This window comes from Plutella xylostella, chromosome 21 (genome assembly GCF_932276165.1).
Source record: "Plutella xylostella chromosome 21, ilPluXylo3.1, whole genome shotgun sequence".
Classification (NCBI taxonomy): Eukaryota; Metazoa; Arthropoda; class Insecta; order Lepidoptera; family Plutellidae; genus Plutella; species Plutella xylostella.
Genome location: NC_064001.1, coordinates 3,373,966 through 3,393,726, shown reverse-complemented (window position 1 = coordinate 3,393,726; position 19,761 = coordinate 3,373,966). Strand labels below are relative to the sequence as shown.

Below are 19,761 nucleotides of genomic sequence, written 5' to 3'. Positions count from 1 at the left end.
AATTAAGAATAGTGTAGAATAAGTTAAAGGGTCTTTAAGTCTAAAGTTTTTAAGGAGTTATCTTGCAATAAGGTAAGGTAACATTCTACTAAATTTTGTAGATTGGTTTTCCGGTATACCTTATTACTAACTTAACCCACCTCGTCATACATTTTAATTTATTTGCTAATGACTATTATTAATATCTTACACAAAGTTTTGTGCGTTTTCTTCCTTTCCTTAGAGTAAGTTACCATAAAAGTGCAAATGTTGTTAAGTTAAAGGACAGGTAAGGTAAATCACAAAAAACTCCAAAATGATTAAATAAAGATCGTATATTTTCTGATAAATAATAACGATTACAAGCATTTAAATTTAATTAGCACATTTTCGCTTAGTAAATTAATATAAATAGTAAATATATAAATTCCATTAACTTCGAACCAGGAAGTGATTATTTAAGTATACTGTCAATACAACAAGCATGTGAATAAAAGTGCACTACACTTTACTAAACGATTAATTAACTTTCCTAATAGGTATGTTATCCGACAACCAGTTTTTATTTCTAGTCCTCAACATTCCATTTTAAATTCAATCGGTAAACTTGCTTGCAACTTTCATACTCTTAAATCCTTTTAAATCATGCCTTTACTCCTTGACACATTTTGAAAATTCATAACTGCACATTTTACACCACACAAGCAACATTCACCCAACAAACCCTGTCTAATTCAGAGCAGTAGACGTGAGTAGAGCCACGCCTCGTTCGTAGAAGGCGTGTGGCTCCTGCCCGGCCGCTACCGGCAGTCGCACCGTGAAGAGAAGCTCTGAGCGGGCCGAGTTCAGGTATACTGGGAGTGTGAGAGAGTTGCCGCCCGCCCCGGCTGAAGGGTCCTCTGGACCGCTGTGGAGGGAAAGGGGAGATTTAGTCAGTGTTGCTAGTATACCTCGCCCTGCGTCACGGGTACGTTATCGACGGCGATAAACGACAAACGCAGCGCCATATTTATTGCAAATCGCGATATAGTGACATTTATCTACGTCTATAACGGATCCGTGCAACGGAGACTGGGGTTGGTAGATGTCTAAAAATTAGCTCATAACTATTGATATCGGTGGTTCAGAATTAGTGCTGAATACATTCTATCAAGACACCTGTATAACTAAAAATCTATTTTAAAATTCATCCAATCTTTTCACCACTTTGTATGCTGAAAAAACGTAAAATTTCTCAATTTTCAGTAAGTATCAATACCTGTACTAGGCCTACTGTAGTACATAAACTAAAACTAACCGTATCCAAGTGAGCACAGTAAGCGGAAGGTCCACCATGATGGTGTTGGTCAACAGCAGCCTGTTTCCCTTGACGGTGGCTCCTTGCAGCTTGAGCCCCGTCACTGAGAAGGACCACTCCGATTGAGCGTTGTCGGCCGGAGTGCCGGGGTCCGGGATCGTCACCTGAGCGGGGGGAAATAAGAGTAGTTATTACAATTAGAATATTCCAAGTAAGCGGTTTTATTACTGAATAAGAATCTAAATGGTAAATATCGTATTGTATCCTAGGCTATCAGCGACTAAAGCTTATCTGAATAGCTGGTCATGGAGACAAACCCTAGACCAGCTTTAGTATTTGTCGCCTACACTCTAGCAAGAATAAATTTAATTGAACGACTGTTCTATCTGAGTGGCTGACTGCCACTGCAGGAACTAACACAAAACAAAGTAGGCATATGGCTTTTTTGCATATTCCACGAGTTACAATGAATACTTGTATGAACGAGGCAATCCCGCGTGCGTGATCAAATCCGCATGTTGTTAGAAACAGCCTATGGGCTTCTAAGGTGTTGTTTGACGACTCACCTGCAGATGCAGCTCCTCAAGCGACCAGGAGTTGGCCTGCGCGACGCACTGGCGCGTGGCCGTGATGTACGCCTCGGGGTTCAGCAGACCGCCCAGCCACACCGGGATGTTCTGTGGAAGTTATGATACATGTTTGTTAATATCGGTTAAATTGGGGTTAAAATTGCGGAAAGTGAGCCGATGATCTTCTTTAGCCTATAGCAGTCCACTGTTGGACGTAGGCGTCTCTCAAAGCACGCCACTGGATGCGATCTATATAAATTGTTAACTCGTACTAAATAATTACGTTTCATGGCCGACAGATGATGCCGTCGGAATTATTTCGGATAGTCGATAGTCTACATCTAAGTAGATTGCGGCATTCATGCCTTGATCATAGTTAAAAGATACTGTCAATAACTTATCGTGTACCACCAGCTACTATAACGTACTTGCAATCTCTTAGAGCAAGACCACACGGTGCGTTGTGTTGCCGCAGCGGCGTCGCAACGTTGTTATCCCGCAGTGGCGCCATAGCGGCGTTGGACAGTCTCGTGACGCATCACAACTGAGCGGTGCCGTCGCAACGCATTCACCCCTCCCCGCCTCGTCTTGGTGGTTGCGAGTCGTGTGAACTCGTATGTGTGTCATCGTGTGCACGCCACAGATTCTATGTAAAATTACGCAACGAGACCGCTCCGGCGCCGCACCGCATCGTGTGCTCTTGCCCTTACCGCTCCTGTCCGTATCATGTTCAACTACATCGCTGACGTCACATGGCCCGCTGTCTATACCATTTTGACCGTTGGAGCTACGAGCTATTTACACACTACACCAGGCAACTCTTCCACACACTGACCTACAGCTTCTTGGCGCCCGCTCGAAGCGCCAGTTTCGCTACAGCGAGCGGTGGAGCTTCCGCTCAACGCGACGTCATCGTGCCGTCTTACATTTAGAACACTCTACACACTACACCAGTCATCCCCACCCACACACCTGTAGTCTCTTGGCACCTCGCTCGGCCACGGCCTCGGACACGGCGGCGAGCTGGCGGCCGCGCGTGGCGAAGTCGCCCACCCACTGCTGCACGGTGCAGCCGCGGTACACGGCGTAGCGCCGCCAGCCCGCCGGCAGCATGCCGCGGACTAGCGAGCTGACCATCGCGCGCGTCTCGTTGGTCTGCTTCATCTCGCCCTGTGGAGTGGTTGGGTTACTAGATATGTAAAGAAGTACACATATTATTTTTTATGAGTAACGAGGAGTGCCGATTCCGAATAATGGGACGAGGCAAAGAAAAAGAAGACACACAATAAATTTTATATAGGCTCTTTCAAAAGTGGTATTGTTAACAGAAAAGATGACCAACAAATATTCTATGGAGTAGTTCGCACATTTCGCAAAATCGTAGAACAAAATATGTCATTCTACTGACCTTTTTTCAGCTTACTATATCACTTTTATAGTACTCAGTAGAATCAATAACGAGAATGATCTTGTCTAAATTTCGATCACAATCACCCCCACCCGTTCATTTAAAAATCAACCTAATTACCTGACAAATAGAGATAACATTGCGTAAGTCGTGCAACACTTGTTGCAGCAGCGACGCGCCGGCCGCCACCTCGCGCTCGAAGAAGCGGTACAGCGGGTCCTTGATGTTCTCCACGGTGCGGCGGAGCGTCTGGAATAGAGCGTAAGATTGGTTAGAGGTGATTTTTTTTTCTGTCAAGGGGATCCCCGTGGGAGTTTCAGTATAGAAAGTTGTATATGAAATTAAGGGTGACTTGTAACCAAGATTTAAATGAAATGAAATCTATTGCTCTCTTGCTTTGACAGCATACTAACTGAGTAGGGCGGCTATAGAGACTGTCACCAAATACTTAATCGAAATGAAATCTATTGATCGCTTGTCTTGAGTAAGAGACCCCGCAGTCTGCAGACTTTTAGTCGGCCGATAGTTTGGTCGGGTTGGGTTGCTAGCGCGCACACTGTACCAACTAAATAGTCGTCACAACAGTCTACTAAAACTATCGGCCGAGTCGGCCGACTAACAAACGGGTAGTGTGCGCGCGCAGACGAGCGCCATACTGATCTAGCCATCGGCCGATAGTTGGCCGATATTTTAGTTTGAAGGTAATCGTAAATCCCATCAAACTTTTTTTATCGGCCGATACCTAATCGTTGTATGTGCGCACTACCATACATCTCCATACTGATTAAGAGCCCGACCAAATTATCGGCCGACTAAAAGTCTGCAGTCTGCAGGTCTCTAAGAGTTTGGTGACAGAGCAAGAATGTATGGTGTAGGCTCACTTAAGTTACTCAGATATCTCTGAGGATTGGATTGCAATGATGAAGTAATAAGAAGGTATGTAGTACTTACCGGTATTTCCGTGGGCAACATCTGGAGCCAGTTGGTGGCCGTCAGGTGCAGGGTCTTCATCCAGGCGGGCCTGCCGTCGCCTTCCACCACCAATGACACTGGAAAACGAGAGACATTTATATTGCAGAATGTGTTAAGATTAACTAGATCCAGCTGTAAGCACAGGGTGGATTTGTTAGCTGATGTCCCCATTGCCAATTTATCAGAATATATTCATTATGATACAAACTCTGAAATCGTGAATAATAAATAGATGCTCCATACATTTTGCCGGAGTAGGAATCGTTAGTATGGTAGAGCTTTTATTTATTTGGCAAACTTCAGCAGAACATGATGTGAAATCATATGCCTGATTCTTTCAGCCGATACGTCATATTTCATATTGGATAATAACAATAATGTCCCGCGAAATTTTACTCTACACGCAAATCTGCCCAAGGTTACCCGCTAATTCTGCAAAATAAATATAAACTCCAAAATGTGTTACATGGGTCGCGGTCCAGCGTGGCGGCGTTGTACGCGAGCTCCTCTTCGTCTTCTAACTGCTGCATCTTGAGCAGCTTCGACACCAGCTCGCTGCCTTGAGTCGTTAGCAGCACCTGAAAAAAAGATACAATATTAATTATGATTAAGTGCCTTTTTTGCGTATTCACCGAGCAAGACTATATGTGACCAGTACAAGGAATTTTCACAGGGTTTTCACAAGAGTGATAGAAATTACGGGTAGTAGTAAAATATTCATTCGGCTACTGGAAGTTGCTGTGGGATGTGAGGTGTGCAGAATGTCTTGTGTCAAACAAGGGTTGTAGGTCGACTTCAGTTGTAGCTGCATCTTAGCGCATCTATCCACGATGCGATGACTCGCCACATACATTTTTAATAATCTGGTAGGTATGCCTAGGGCATATCTAACCTTTGTCAAGTATAGTGTACTAGTTTACCTTCTCAGCGTTGTTGGGCAGGCCGAGCCACGACGGCGTCTGTCTGTCGGAGAGCTCCTCGATCCACTTGAGGAAGTGGTCGCGCCGGTTGCCGTCCGGCATCGTGATGTGGCGCTGGTTGCCGGTCGCCTGCAGGATAATTTAGGAATACATGGGCTATAAGTAGTGAATAGTAAATGGCGGAAAGTTGGAGGTTTAGTTAGTTAATTTCACTTGAATGAAGAATAAGTTATAAAAAGGCTAGCTAGATGCTGTCGTAAGAGACGGGCGATAGGTACAAAGTGATGGAAAAAAAGAGAAGGAAGGCGGTGCCTTAGCTCATATTTTTGTCAATGTATTTAAAAAAAATGTTGAATTTTGTTGTTTACTTTTATAACTTATCTTCATTGTACAAAGAATGTATAGCACGTGACGTAGTTAATTCAATGAAGTTCACTTATATCAGATCTTCAGTCCATACATTTATAATCTCATACAATAAAATGAATTAAATGCACTTTCTCCTCTTAGCATACATCAATAAGATTCCTTACCCCATCAACATTAGCCACCAACGCGAAGTCAGCCTCAAAAGACCTCGGCGTAAACAGCTTGCAGAGGAAGCTATGCAGCAGGCGCTGGTCGAAGAGGTTGTCGATCTTGCCTCCGTAGATGCACTGCGAGAGGAGAGTGACTAGCGCCTCCCACGGGACCTTCTCTGGGGGTAAGTTTGTGCGGCCCTGTGGAGGAAATAGTTAATTACCAAATGGATAAAGGTTGTAAGAAGTTAAAAGGTAGTCATGCTAAATATTAGTGGTTTATGCCAGTAAAAAAAGGTTATTTGCTACACTACAATCTGGTATACTGCACTTTGGATGGATAACTGATGAAACAGATAGCTATCGCTAATCTCATTGGCATCTCATCTTTGTACCACGGTGACCAACGGTAGTCTAGCTCTAGACACGACAAGCTAAAAATAAGATTGATAAAACTCCTATATAAAATTGGGTTTCATTGATCAACTGCACTCCTTTCCAGACTTTTTTACTTGATGATAATGATGATGATGGCCTCCACGACGCTTCCGTCGATGGATACACCTCGTATGCGGCTTGCGAAGCCGAACTTGGTCTTGAACGATTGTTCAAGATCCAATTTACTTGATTAATGTGGCAGCAAGAACGTACCATGGCAGTAGCGTCGATCCACGTGTCGAGCGTGTCGCAAGCGACTCGCAGGTCGGACTCGTTGAACTCGTAGTACTTGGCCCAGCCCAGCGGCACGTAGCGGAGACGCTCTTGCACGATGCCTGGAGGGGGGGTGTGGAGTTAGTTATTGAAGAAATATTTCTTACACTCAGGCTTCTTTCACTGAAAACTTGATATGCAACAAAAGCACAATATTATACAAACATTTATTTATTTACTGTTGCAACAGTATATTAGAAAACCGAAATACTACGACTGATGCCCAGGTCAACCTCTTAACCACTCGCCTATCGAGTCAACTGATATAATTTATTAGTTAAAAATTGATTGGCACCTATGATGAATGATTAGGCCCCATCTGAATGATTCCACCAGCAACCAACATTCGTTCACTACTGGTCATAGCTATGCTTAGGCTTCCTCGTTCAACGATAGTTTTTATTACCTAAAAAAATAAAGCGTAAATAACATTTAGTTTTTACCATGGAACCAGGCCAACAGGAAGTACAGACGAGCCCGCTCGGACGGCGCCTTCATCATACGCGCTGCCGGAACCTGTCACAGAAAATATTGCATTTAATAATAGGCAACTTTAAAACCTTAAAAATCACACCAAAACCAACCAAAACAGAAGTTTAAAAGAATATAGATCTTGTTTGTTGAATATGAGCGTTATGCTGTCTCAACCTTGATAGACCTTGTGGAAATCCGACAACAGAATGGATGTCCTTCTCATCCAAAGGTTTCCGTGCCCAGTATCACGTAGGGGTCTTTAATTTTGAGGATTCGCGACACTTGCCATTGTCACCCTATGTCAAGTGTCGCTACATCCTATTGTGTGACTGCTTGCGAGTCACATCTCACTGCCCCTTCAGGCATTACAGTCATGACGTCGCGTCGTGAGCATATGTACCGTGGCGAAGGTCCGCAGCAGGTTCACCGGCAGCTTGGGGCTGATCTCCGTCGTCAGGAGCAGCCAGTATGTACATAATATGTACAGCTAGTATGTATATATGTACCGTGGCGAAGGTCCGCAGCAGGTTGGCGCGGATGCCGGGCGGCGGCTCGAACACCAGCACGCGGGACGCGCGCAGCAGGTTCACCGGCAGCTTGGGGCTGATCTCCGTCGTCAGGAACAGACGGAACTGCGGGTGCGGTTGGAGCGAGTGCAGTTTCTTTTCTAGTTGGACGAGCCAGACGGGAGCGAGGTGCACGTTCTTTAGCATCACCCAGCTGTCGAAGAGAAATGGATTGTGTGATGAAGGTTGAATTGGTAGACAGAAAATGTGGCTTGTTAAAGTAGAGGGTCTTAGAGCGCGGCTGCCATGCTATCATGACCATTTAGACGCATTCAAGAGTACTACTTTAATTACTCTTGAATGCGTCTAGCGATAGCATGGCAGTAAACATAGCGCTTGAATGTCACCGACTCACCGAGCGATGAAATATCTATCAATTATAATTCGGATAAAAAATACACAAGAGCCCCGAAATACTGGCAGTCCATTAATCCTAAGGTATAGATAGAACATCACATTTATTAGTTGTCATATACAATAACATACCGTCCAGTCTTGCAAGCCGTGTTGATGGCTCGCTCGGCCTGGTTGAACCCTTCCGCAGAACCAATGGCGATGCTCGATAAAGGCTTGTTTAGTTCCGTGGCCATGTCATCGACGCGACCTGAAATTATTTAGATGATTTACAAATCTATTCAATTATGTATGATAAAGAGAAGAAGAGGTTTTCTGTCTTATCTGTCGATGTTGATTGTCGACATTGTAAGAGCGCGTCCACCGACGTTGCAGCAATATCCGAATAGTGACAGAGCGGCATAGAGCGCACGTTGAAGACATTGAAGATGCGGTTCAATGGAACCTAAAACGTGTCTTCTACGCATTGGTCAAGTTTCACGACACAGTTGCAGTCTATGTCAGTAGTGGCGTTGAGCTGCGAGTCGCTGATGCTGCTCAGCTCCAATTCTGTACATGACTGTGCTGGCTACAGGTGCAGTCTGTGTCAGTAGTGACGGTGCGACGTACCGCTGGCGTCGTAGCCCGGCACGGAGCACAGCAGCGCCGGCGTGGTGGCGTTGAGCTGCGATTCACAGATGCTGCTCAGCTCCAGCTCTGTTTCTGCTGTCGGCATGAAGTTGGCTCCGAGCACGGAGGTGACGAGTTGGGAGGCGGCCGCGATGACTCGGTCGGCGCGGAATGCCTGCGGGAAATGTGTAAATTAGTAATTTAAGTTAACCCTCAGTAAGGTAACCCTTCTAAGGTACATAGTTGAAACATTTCATTGTATTTCCACCTTAACTCAATGAAATACTGTTCAATGAAAGGCGGTAATATTTTGGTTACTGCATGTAAAAGGGTTAAGTGTGTCATTTTTTGACAACATAAACTAAGACTACAATATGTTTTCCACCTTTTTATCGCTTTCAAACGCATTTAGGTATGATTTGACGGCACTCCTTGAAAGAAACCTATGGCGGGCAGTGGACCAATATAGGCTGATGATAACATACCCGTGATTCATTTAGTTTCTGTACTATATCGGCTTTCGAGTCGACTGGTCCTGGAGAAAGATAAGGCCACCGCTGAATAGTTTCACCAGCAACCGTCACCCGTTTACTGCTGGCCAAACATGGCATCATCATGCCAAGTTAGTTTCTGTACTATATCGTACCTTCCCTCATATGTCTGTCTCAACATTCACAACCTGTATTAGCAAATGTATACTGTGTCTGAACACATTGACATACCTGAATAAGCAGCAGTCTATACACCGCCGTGGTGTGTGCCGGCGGCGGGTTGGCGGGGTCACTGTCCCACAGGGTCGGGACGCACTGCTCCGGCGAAGTATCTATTGTATTAATTACCCCACAAGCTTGCTTAGATGACATCCCTACCCTCCCTCTTATGTTTATCACCTACACACTAACAACAACATCAACATACCTGAATAAGCAGCAGTCTATACATAGCGGTGGTGTGTGCCGGCGGCGGGTTGGCCGGGTCACTGTCCCACAGGGTCGGGAGGCACTGCTCCGGCGAAGTATCTATTGTATTAATTACCCCACAAGCTTGCTTAGATGACATCCCTACCCTCCCTCTTATGTTTATCACCTACACACTAACAACAACATCAACATACCTGAATAAGCAGCAGTCTATACATAGCGGTAGTATGGGCCGGCGGCGGGTTGGCTGGGTCACTGTCCCACAGGGTCGGGACGCACTGCTCCGGCGCCGCTTGGGCCAGCCATGCGGAGAGTTCCGGCATTTGTGATGCCTTCTCGAGGAGCCGACGGAATGCTACTAGTCTGCGGAGTAGAAAGGAGTGTAAGTTGGAAAGAAAAAAGCATTGATTTGACAGACTGACAATAACATAACATACAAGGTAGGTATTAGAAATAATTTACAAAACGTTTTGTTCAAAGCGATAGTCTGACTTGGCTTTCAACTAGTTTTGACTGGCTCTTTTTAAGCGATTTCATTCACGAACCCGAGTCCTAGAATAAAGTAAGGAAACGAAGACTTCTTTCACTAATTCTGCCGAGGGGTCCCACGCTACAAGTTACCTAGTGGAGAACTTGTAAGCCGTGTCGTGCTGGTCCTGCGTGAGGCCGTCTACGCTACCAGTCGGGGTGTCCCACGCTACATACCTAGTGGCCAGCCGGGACGCCGCGTCGTGCTGCTCCTGAGTCAAGCCGTCTATCGGCGCGGACACAGACACGGAGCCCTCCTTCCCGCGCAGTAGCACCCCGAACTCCTGCTCCAGTGAATGTTCGGACGTGCCCTTGAGGTGGATGCGGCATAGGAGCAGGGCGAAGGTGAGCCGGTCCGTGTGCAGCATGCCGCGGGCTACTCGCTCGTATACCACCTGCGGAGAAGAGATTATGGTTAATTTATTAGTTGGTTACAATATTGGTATCACTTTTATATAATTTTATTTCATATTATTAACAGTTAACCATACACTCATACAGTTTTATAGCACGACGTCACCCGATGTCTTATCGACCCACCTATGATAGAATGATGCGCGACTTCGCAACACATCGCCTGAAGACACCTAATTCAGCATTCAGTTCAGATAGGTTCATTCCATTATGACGAAAGTGAAAAACAGTGGCTTTGGTGATCCTTCCGAAAGCCCTTCGTGTCCCAATTATTGGCTGACATGACGGTTACATACCGACAACAGGTCCTCAGTGATGAACTGAAGATACGGCCAGAGTACAGCCAGCAAAATATATATGTGTTATCAGCGGTACGGGGGTGGCCTAGGCATCTCTCTTGCTGACTGTACCGTCACATACCGAGAACAGGTCCTCAGTGATGAGCTGCAGGCGCGCCGTGTGCTCGCTGAGCTGAACATGTCCAGGAACATCTTCAAAGATTACTGGTACAGAGTGTCCTGCTCCATGGTGTACAGCCAGCAAAACATATATGTGTTACCTCAGCGCAAACTAGATAGATTGTTGTTAACACTGGGGAAGTGTTGGCACTGGGGTGGCCTAGGCATCTCTCTTGCCGCCTGTACCGTCACGTACCGAGAACAGGTCCTCGGTGATGAGCTGCAGGCGCGCCGTGTGCTCGCTGAGCGCGGCCAGCCGCCCGCTCGCCAGCACCGAGCTGAACATGTCCAGGAACATCTTCAGAGAGTACTGGTATAGGAAGTGCACTTGGTTGAGAGAGTCCATTGTGAAGTAGATGCTGCTGCATGCCTGTGGGATGAATGAAGAGAGTTATAAAATAAATACTGAATATAGTTTGATAGACAAATGGGACGAAGGTGGCAGAATTGCTTTTAAAGGTATTTGTCGGGGTGTCCATAAAGACAGAGTTAAAAAAAAAACAGAGCGTAAATAAGATATTATAAAGGATTCCTACTTGGGTATATATTTGTGGGGGTGTCTTCAGGAAGAGGATAGTAGAGACTTCTGGTGTGGACAAGTCTATTGTGTACTTGTAAGGTAAAAAAGAAAACAGCACGTGAAACAGTTTATAATAAAAAAGAAACTTACCTGAGACAGCGGCAGATATTGTTGGCTAACGGTTTCGATTTCAGCGATGACCTTGTCAGTCTCTTCCACCTGAAAATAAAACATATTTTTAATGCGATATCCAAGAAAACTACATTGACTTTAGAATTTAATGAATGAGTTTTATAGTTTATCTCTGCTGTTGTCGCGAATTGAAGAAGAATTATATCCGGCCGGACATAGCTATGCTGGCTGATCATGTCGATTTCACATTTTAAACAAAACACATACCTTCTGTCCAATATCATCGGCCTCCTTCTTCAACGTCTCGAGCGTCGCGATCACAGAGTCGTCGTCTAGAATCTTGCCCTTGGCGTCGTTCAGCGCCTGTAGTAGAGACTTCTCCAGCTGACGCAGACGCAGATGGAACTCGCCTGGGGATTACGTACTTGTGATTATAGAAAGAATAATTTATTTGACACACTGATAACAACAAAGACAAAAATGACGTCAAAACGGCACCAGCTCTGCATGTGCTGTGGACAATAAGGCCACAGCCCTGGTTTTCAGCAGGCCCTTTTGATTTTGATTATAGTGTTAAGAGTTATTTTTACTGATGATGCGAGTGATGTGATGTAATGAAATGGATCCAAAATGCAAATTCAGTGCATTCCACATATCCACAGTCCGACTGTGAGTGTTTCAAACGCGTCCATTCTATATATGTAGAATGTTTGAACGTTTTAAATTTTTCGCTATTTTTATGCCCCAAAAATGCAATATGATTGACTCATATATTGCTCATAAGGACTAACATAGCTCTAACGCAAAAGCATGTTATTTTCTTAACAATCTGTACACAATATATCACATGTACTTATTTCAATTTCCCCAACTAACCTTGCAACTTAAGCAGATCAGACCGCTTGGTGTCAATATCCGGTCGTTCAGCCTTCAACACTCGGTGCAGACACTGCGACTGCAGCGACGAACGAGTCACGGTGAAGTTGACGAACGTCACTCGCGAACACATGTCCGGGGGGAACTCTACCGTTGGGTCCCTGGGGGAATAAATTGTTTTAATTAGTGTGAAAATTTTTCACACACACTTTTCTGTAACTAAAACGCAATATAAACCTGTAAATTGTGGAACCATCTAGCATCCAGCTTGTGTTCGTGTGTTTTAACACACGAACACAAGCTGGATATTATGTGCGAAAACCCTATATACGTGTGTTTAGTGAATTCGTTTTATGTAAAGAAAGTGTGGCTGATGATTGTTGAAGGTAGCTGGATGAGGAATGCCGAGGACAGAGTTTTGGGGCGTAATTAGAGTCCTATGCTCAGTAGCAGATGTGTGTTTGCAGAAGGAAGATAGATGATAAAGCTTTAAAGTGAAGGTAAGATGACTCCCACTGGAGAATTAATAAAGCAGCTTTTCTAGAATATTCTGAAATTCTTAAGCACTATTTAACAAAAGGCTCTCCTGAAACATTTCTTCGGACTACGGTACTAGACGACGGTACCTGGTGCTGAGGAAGATGACGAAGGAGGGGCTCAGGTCGATGTCCTGGTCCCCGAGCGTGATGAGCACGCGGCCGCCCGTGCGGCGCAGCTCGCGGTTCAACACCGGGTTCAGTATCGGGTCGTAGTTCTCTACATCCTGTGGATAAACAAAGCGAATTATTTGCCTTGTTACATAAAATTGCGATTGCTTTTAAATTCTGGAAACAAAGTTCGGACTAGAAACATACTGGACCGACCACAGATCCACTGCCACTAAAGTAACAAGAAAACATAGAAAGTCTACCCGTCCCTCCAGTCCTTTGCTGTAATACAGACGACAGTCATATAGGCAGTAGTTATAAATGAATGGCCGAAACAAAGTGTAGTAATACTCCTTTGGTGAGTAGGCTATTTATAACAGTTAACTATGATGATAATGCACAAAATATATAGTTGAAATTCACAAAAACTCACCTGAACAAGCAGCGGGTTACCGAACCGCAGCGCCGATTCCAAGTTCTTTCTGAACGAGTCGTCTAAGAACGAGGTCTTCGTGATCTTGCGCTCCTTGAACTCTCGCATTATGAACTCTGTGGCCTGGCCCGACGGGTCAATGATCAGCGGGTAGCGGTTGAATCTCTGTGGAGGAAATATGAAACATTAACATAACGCATACTTATTTATATTTTATTTTTTAATGTGTTTAAAGCATGGTTAAGAGTAGCTCATTATTATTATTTTTACTTTGTTTAATTCTTTTTTTGGATCACAAACTGTCAAATCTGCTGTAAATTGAACCGGGAGCCCGCGTTACAGGTTTTTCCTAGTGCAGGTCCCACTGTGTATTGTTTTCTGTGAATACTTTTTTGGCTAAATAAAGAATTTTATTTTATTTCGTTTATCAATCAGTTTATCTCAATCTCTGCTGAAACGAGTAGTCTGGGATCGACCTCTAATATGTACTTTGGCGGGTAAATACAGTACTGCAAGTAAATACAGCCCATACTTGCATGAAACGATGTGGCTGTTGAGTGGCATGGCTGACAGTAGACTAAGTTATTTGCGACCTGGTCTTTTCTCGTGATCTTTAGTCTATCGCTGGCGAGTTGCTGAGGTTCTATGTGTGCCTGGTACTTGATGCTACATACCCGCAGCATGATGGCGTTCTCCACACACAGCTCGTCGGTGGGCAGCGCGTTGGCCTGCCAGCGCAGTCGCTCGTCCGGGTTGCTGAGGTACTCTGTGCGAGCTATGTCCGCCCGGTACTTTATGTTGGCAGCGCCGAGGTGGGCTGTCCACGTTGAGAAGAGGTTTTGACGGTACTGTGGGAGAAAAATGTGGCTTGTTAGTTATTCTAAAAGCGGAGTTTGTAAATGTCTACGTTTCTTTTATTGAATATCAAAAGGTTGGGTTCTCATATCACGTTGGGGTCACCACTGTTGGAATGGGTGCTGAAATCAACAGGTAGACAGGGATAAATGCTTAGTTTCCATTGAAATAACTAACCTTACTTATCTTCCAAATAACCCATTCACATAACTATTCCGCTAATTATAATCCAAGTACAAGTTTCAAAGGCAACTCACGTGCTGATCGAAGTACCCTCCATAGGCTATGAAGGCGGCCGACAGTAGCACGTCTCCGACGATCGTGCTCATTTGTGAGCGGAATGTCTCCGAACTGGACTCCCAACGCTCGCGCTCGATCACCAGACTCTTGAGTAGGGCTATTGAACGGTCAACCTGTAAGAGAAAAAAATATTATTTCGTATTCTTTCGTGATGATGCCACAATGTCCGTTAAATTTTCGCCTATGAAAGCTCTGTCACTCCAAGCGCTATGCGCATGGTGACATGGGTCCGATTCTCCCGCGTCAGGAAATAGAGCATAATGGCAGTATGTACTATTTCTTATAGTTTTACCCTCAAATTCATAGATTGTAAACTTACAACATGGTTAGAATTTACATTGAAATAAACAAGTTTCGATTCTTTGCGTAAGTCAAACAGTTGTAATTCGTATACCACAACGTCAATTTTAAACCCATTGTAAAGTGTTTAAAAGCTCTATAAATTTGGGGGTTAGTATTTTATTTAGAATAGTTTGTATTTTTTTTATTTAATAGTCTTTTATCATGTTATTACTTCATCTAACGTTGTCTGTCATAAAGTTAGAATAAATTACATTGATATCGATTCTGAAGGCAGAAATTTTAAATTTAGCGATGTCAAAACCTTAATTTCTTTGTTTAAAATTCGACTCTATGATTGTTTCCGTAAATGTCATTTTATGCTAGCAATTTTTTTTGTTTGACAGCGTTAAAATTAGAATTTCTGCCTTCAGAATCAACATCATTGTGACTCTAAATCAACATAAACAAGCAACTCTCACCTTAGCCTGCACATTCTCCAAGTCAGTCTTGATCGCCTGCGCTTGGCTAATCAACTGAGCGTACTCTTCCTTGTACGAAGCAATAGACTTCTCCAGCTGCGCTATGAGGTCCCTGACCTCGTCGCCGGCAGTCACGTTGGTCTGAGCCTGGTCTTCTAGAGCTTGGAGCTCGTTGCGGAGCGGCTCGACACGTTTCAACATGTCCGCATATTCAATCTGTTGTGTTGGGAGAAATGTGTCGGTTACTTTAAGGGTGGTTTGATGGTGGCGGGTGGTATTGGCACCGCTGATAAATAAGCGATATGAAAATGGCGGTGTTGCGTAAGATGGGAACAGGAAGGAGTATTGACGCACATAAATATATAGTTAGGACGAGACAGCATGAATCTGTCCGTCATTTTATACTGTTTCGTTTATGTATGCGTTATACCAATGGGTATAAAAAAAGAAAAAAAAATGGTGTGGGAAATTCAACTATATTAGATTGAAGCACTGATAAATGCTTAAACAGTACAGCAAATGTTAAGAATATACAATAATTTACGTACCTGAGCAATAGCCCATTTGACCATAGGCCCACAGGCCATGGAGGCCCGGTTCACTTTCTCAAAGTTGTAGTCGGGGTTGCTGAGATATCTCGTCTTCATCTTTTCACGGACATCGTCACTGACAAAATAATTGAACGAATTAAATTCATCCTATTAAATGTAGCATCGTTTTGACCCAATCAACGCTTCAAAGAAAGGGGCGGGGCTTGCTGCTTTAATATTATTGGTTCTCAATAGCTCCGCCCACTTTCCGCCAGCCTAGAGGTAACATGCAAATCAAACTCCCCGTTATTTTCCATCATGCAATATTATTGCCCATATTGATACAGGGGACAAAACAAAAAAAAACTTAGAAAGTTATAAAAAAAATATAAAAACAAAACCCCAGGGTAACAAAACACGTCGATTTAAATTGACAAGGGAGGACGTACTTTGTTTATAAATAAAATAAAAATAAAACATGCAAGACAAGACAATATACTATTCTAGAGATAAACACATGTAAATACTGTATGGTTCATTGAAGAAAGACATAGGGGATAGCAAACAAAAACAAATAAACCATCGAAATCATAAAAAAGCCACGTCTGCAGTGTTTTTAGAATTTCTGTAAGTAAAAAAATCATATCAAATTAAAAAAATTACAAAAACTTACATTTTATACAAATGATGGTGATTCCTATTTACCTACCAGATTGCGATTTTTTATACTTTCAAGTTGATCATAAGTTTTTCACACAATACGAATATTAGCACTTTCTCATTACTTTTAGCTTCTACTAGCCTAACCTACCGTTAGTATTTTGACTTCCTATCATATTTAAACTCTTTACCAGATAATTTAAGCGTCATTTTTGATCGGCATCTAAGGTATTTTAAGTTAATGTGTTATTTCCACCACCGCATACACATTGCACTTGTTAATAGTTTGCAAAAAGCATGCTTCAGGCAATAACACACAGGCCCTAATCATAGAGGCATTTGATAGGTTCATCAATAAAAGAAGGATGTTGATCATATAAAATGAGGCATATAGCATATAATTTATCCCAGACTCACAAATGAATGAGGGACCATGCTACCATGCCATCTCCTTAACAAATCAAATGGGAGGTCAGCAACTAGGTCATCCTTTAAACCCGTGTTGGTGACAAACACTAGACCAAGGTTTGTCACCGACACGCTAGGAAGAACCAATCAAATGCGTCCACAAAAGAGGCCGTCCCGAAACCCAACGGTGGAAAGAGGTCAAAGTCTCAAGCGGCAGTGCTCACTTTATATCCTCCGTGGAGAAGTTGGATACTATGCTGTTGATGAAATTCTCCCTCATGATGACAGCTCTGATCGCCTTCCAGTCGGTGGCGTTCTCTCCAAGCAGCAGACAGATGGACTCCAAGGCCACCTTGACGATGGCCGGCGGGTTGCCCATGGAACGGACTTCCACCAGGTGTTGCTTCTTTATACTCTTCACAGCTGTTTTTTTGACGTCCAACACCGGCCGAAGCGAGAGCGAGAGAGCGATACGAAAAAGAGAGACAAAAATAGCGTTTAGCTTTCGGTGTCATGCGGCTGCAGTTATTATTGTTACAACTAGGATTCCGTGCGATTTCTCGCACTAAGGGAATTGTTCCGGACGTTGGTATGTATTAAGAGTTTGCTGAAAGAGATTTTTTTGACACTTTTCACAACACGTATTAGTTAAGTTACGTTAACACGAGTATATTTTAAGACGTTATTCATTTGTTAGTGACAATACATTTTGGTTTATCGATTAGTGTTGTACTCACACAAGATGCGTTTGGTAATAAGGTTTATTTTTCTGTAATTAATAACAACAGTCACATACGCAAGCGAAGCTCAGCTTATTTACAAAATAACCCTAAAAATATGCGCGAACTCCATCATCGATATAAGAAGAGAAATACCAGGAAAGATAAAATTATAAAAGTAATCTAGAAAGATTGTAAAAAGGTAAAATTACAATACGAAAATTATCAAAACGTGTTCATATCCCAATATGGCAACAAAGAATTAATGACACTATACGGCAGTCAATGGTGGTAACTACAAAAATGTTTGTCTCTAGACTAGTATAGTTTACGTAGGAATTGAACAGTATAAATATTAAATCTGTTGAGATAGTATGTCCGGATTTGAGCCCAATATTAATTACATCATTGTTGCAAGAATTTTGTAAAAACATACTGTAAAAACATACCAAAGGTATAAAACCCACAGATACATTTTAACTAAATTACAAACACTTTGGCGGCTTTACCAATGAATGAATTATAAAAACTGCAACTGCGAAAACGGCAAATTGCAGCAGCCAAACACAATAGAGCTTTAAGATCATATCAAGTCGATAATATCAACGACAGCACTGTTACAGCCAAAGGTGATAGATAGATGTTCCATAACTAAAAAATCCAGTCACACCACCTCAACAGCAAAAATACGCAAACCGGACTAACGCAATCGAATTCGTCTCGAAGTTGACGATGGTGGATATGAAGTTGTCCTTCATCACGACCGACCGGATGCCCTTCCACGTGTCCCCCTTCTCCCCGAGAAGGGTGCAAATGGACTCCAGCGCCATTTTGACGACCGAAGGCGGGTTGGCCATCGAACGCACCTCCACTAGCTGTTGCTTCTTGATGGAACGGACCGCTGTTGCGTGTTTAAGGGTTAACGGTGACTGTTGTTGCTATATTGGAGCTTTTAGGTTTAGGGGGGAGGGTTGTAATTGCTATTGGTTATAGATTGTTCGTTTTAGACACTTATTCTACACGTTTTAATTACGTGAGTGGAGTAAAACTATTAGGAAACATACACATTTTACAGGCCAGTGCGATTTTGATTTGTTTTTTTAACTCATGTGCACACACATGAAACATGACTATGACATGATTACAGTAAGTACTTCATAAAAATCGCACCGACTTGCTAACTACAGAGATTTAACTAAAATTACCAGGGATAACTTCACACTACAACGGAGAAGACTGTTTCACTATTCGACCGCAATTTCTGAACAATCACGGCGGCCACCGATCACATGAAACAATCTCTAACCCTACTTCAAAACTCAACCTAACAAAGAGTATGTAACAAGGGACCAAACCGTTTTGCGCCTCAATGACGGCCGGCTCGACCTGAGCCAAGTCCGCCATGACGTCACGACGCTTCAGCTCTATCTCCTTTGTTTGTTTCTCGAGAGCAACCTGCAACACGGGAAGGTAGGTGATGAAATGATTTACTTCTGCAAGGACATATAGTTTAGATATACATACGGTTAATCTGAATGATATAACCCACCTGCGCAAGAGTATACACATTTATACACCCGTAATAAGCAAATGAAAATGTAGATATCGACAATCCATTAATTTCTTTTTTTATGTCATCATTGACAGTTAGAAAATATGGTATAAAATATGTGTAGTAGTAAAATGTTACCTGAATTTCTTGGCTCTCTACTTTCTTCTTTTCAGCCTCCTGTTGGTCTTTGACCATTTGACGTAGCTTAGCGTTAGCTGCTTCATTCTTTGCTTGCAGTTCCTGTCACACAGATAAATATTAGCATGTTGATAAACCTTAGATAACCGATACATTTTCCTATCCGACACAAGACTATGAAGATAAATAAATTTGACGTTACAGTAGAGTCGATACAATAGATTTTGACGGCTGTACGCAATCATATCGGGGTCACCAGTATATAATCTACATCACATATTATTGCCGGTGTTGCTACTAAATCTTACCTGCGACTTGACAGCCAAGCTCTTCTGCATCTCTTCGACCTGTTCCACAGTCTCGGCGATCTTTCCCAAACCGACGTTCAAGTGCAATTGCTGCTCCTCGAGGTCAGCTCGCTTCTCCGAGTACAGTTTCACCATTTGCTGGATGAAGTCCAAGTAGTGTCTGAAGGAATTGTTATATATATTAGAGGAATTATGATGACTAGAACACATAGGACAGCGGACGAC

The 19,761-nt window shown here is 43.3% G+C and overlaps 1 protein-coding gene across 6 annotated transcripts in view; it reads right to left on the bottom strand.

Annotated features, from left to right (window-relative positions):
* Nucleotides 1-296: 296 nt before the first annotated feature.
* LOC105386059 (dynein heavy chain, cytoplasmic) overlaps nucleotides 297-19,761 on the bottom strand; it is a 73,118-nt gene continuing 53,653 nt past the window's right edge. For 5 of the 6 annotated variants that reach the window (XM_048628770.1, XM_048628772.1, XM_048628773.1 and 2 more), the window contains 30 exons: nucleotides 19,537-19,696; nucleotides 19,229-19,330; nucleotides 18,894-18,993; nucleotides 17,044-17,242; nucleotides 15,770-15,887; nucleotides 15,222-15,437; nucleotides 14,418-14,573; nucleotides 13,980-14,153; nucleotides 13,306-13,470; nucleotides 12,852-12,988; nucleotides 12,226-12,386; nucleotides 11,617-11,759; nucleotides 11,368-11,436; nucleotides 10,894-11,067; nucleotides 10,003-10,220; nucleotides 9,492-9,660; nucleotides 8,378-8,552; nucleotides 7,901-8,018; nucleotides 7,355-7,568; nucleotides 6,818-6,890; nucleotides 6,315-6,436; nucleotides 5,679-5,864; nucleotides 5,146-5,274; nucleotides 4,692-4,803; nucleotides 4,205-4,302; nucleotides 3,374-3,502; nucleotides 2,818-3,015; nucleotides 1,843-1,953; nucleotides 1,277-1,440; nucleotides 297-886 (listed from right to left, as the gene is read on the bottom strand). In XM_048628770.1, the coding sequence (XP_048484727.1) occupies nucleotides 709-886; nucleotides 1,277-1,440; nucleotides 1,843-1,953; nucleotides 2,818-3,015; nucleotides 3,374-3,502; nucleotides 4,205-4,302; nucleotides 4,692-4,803; nucleotides 5,146-5,274; nucleotides 5,679-5,864; nucleotides 6,315-6,436; nucleotides 6,818-6,890; nucleotides 7,355-7,568; nucleotides 7,901-8,018; nucleotides 8,378-8,552; nucleotides 9,492-9,660; nucleotides 10,003-10,220; nucleotides 10,894-11,067; nucleotides 11,368-11,436; nucleotides 11,617-11,759; nucleotides 12,226-12,386; nucleotides 12,852-12,988; nucleotides 13,306-13,470; nucleotides 13,980-14,153; nucleotides 14,418-14,573; nucleotides 15,222-15,437; nucleotides 15,770-15,887; nucleotides 17,044-17,242; nucleotides 18,894-18,993; nucleotides 19,229-19,330; nucleotides 19,537-19,696 (4,468 nt within the window). In that variant the 3' untranslated portion in view covers nucleotides 297-708. Of the gene's footprint in view, nucleotides 887-1,276; nucleotides 1,441-1,842; nucleotides 1,954-2,817; nucleotides 3,016-3,373; nucleotides 3,503-4,204; nucleotides 4,303-4,691; nucleotides 4,804-5,145; nucleotides 5,275-5,678; nucleotides 5,865-6,314; nucleotides 6,437-6,817; nucleotides 6,891-7,354; nucleotides 7,569-7,900; nucleotides 8,019-8,377; nucleotides 8,553-9,491; nucleotides 9,661-10,002; nucleotides 10,221-10,893; nucleotides 11,068-11,367; nucleotides 11,437-11,616; nucleotides 11,760-12,225; nucleotides 12,387-12,851; nucleotides 12,989-13,305; nucleotides 13,471-13,979; nucleotides 14,154-14,417; nucleotides 14,574-15,221; nucleotides 15,438-15,769; nucleotides 15,888-17,043; nucleotides 17,243-18,243; nucleotides 18,440-18,893; nucleotides 18,994-19,228; nucleotides 19,331-19,536; nucleotides 19,697-19,761 lie in introns of all 6 variants that reach the window. The other variant, XM_048628774.1, reaches the window with a different exon arrangement.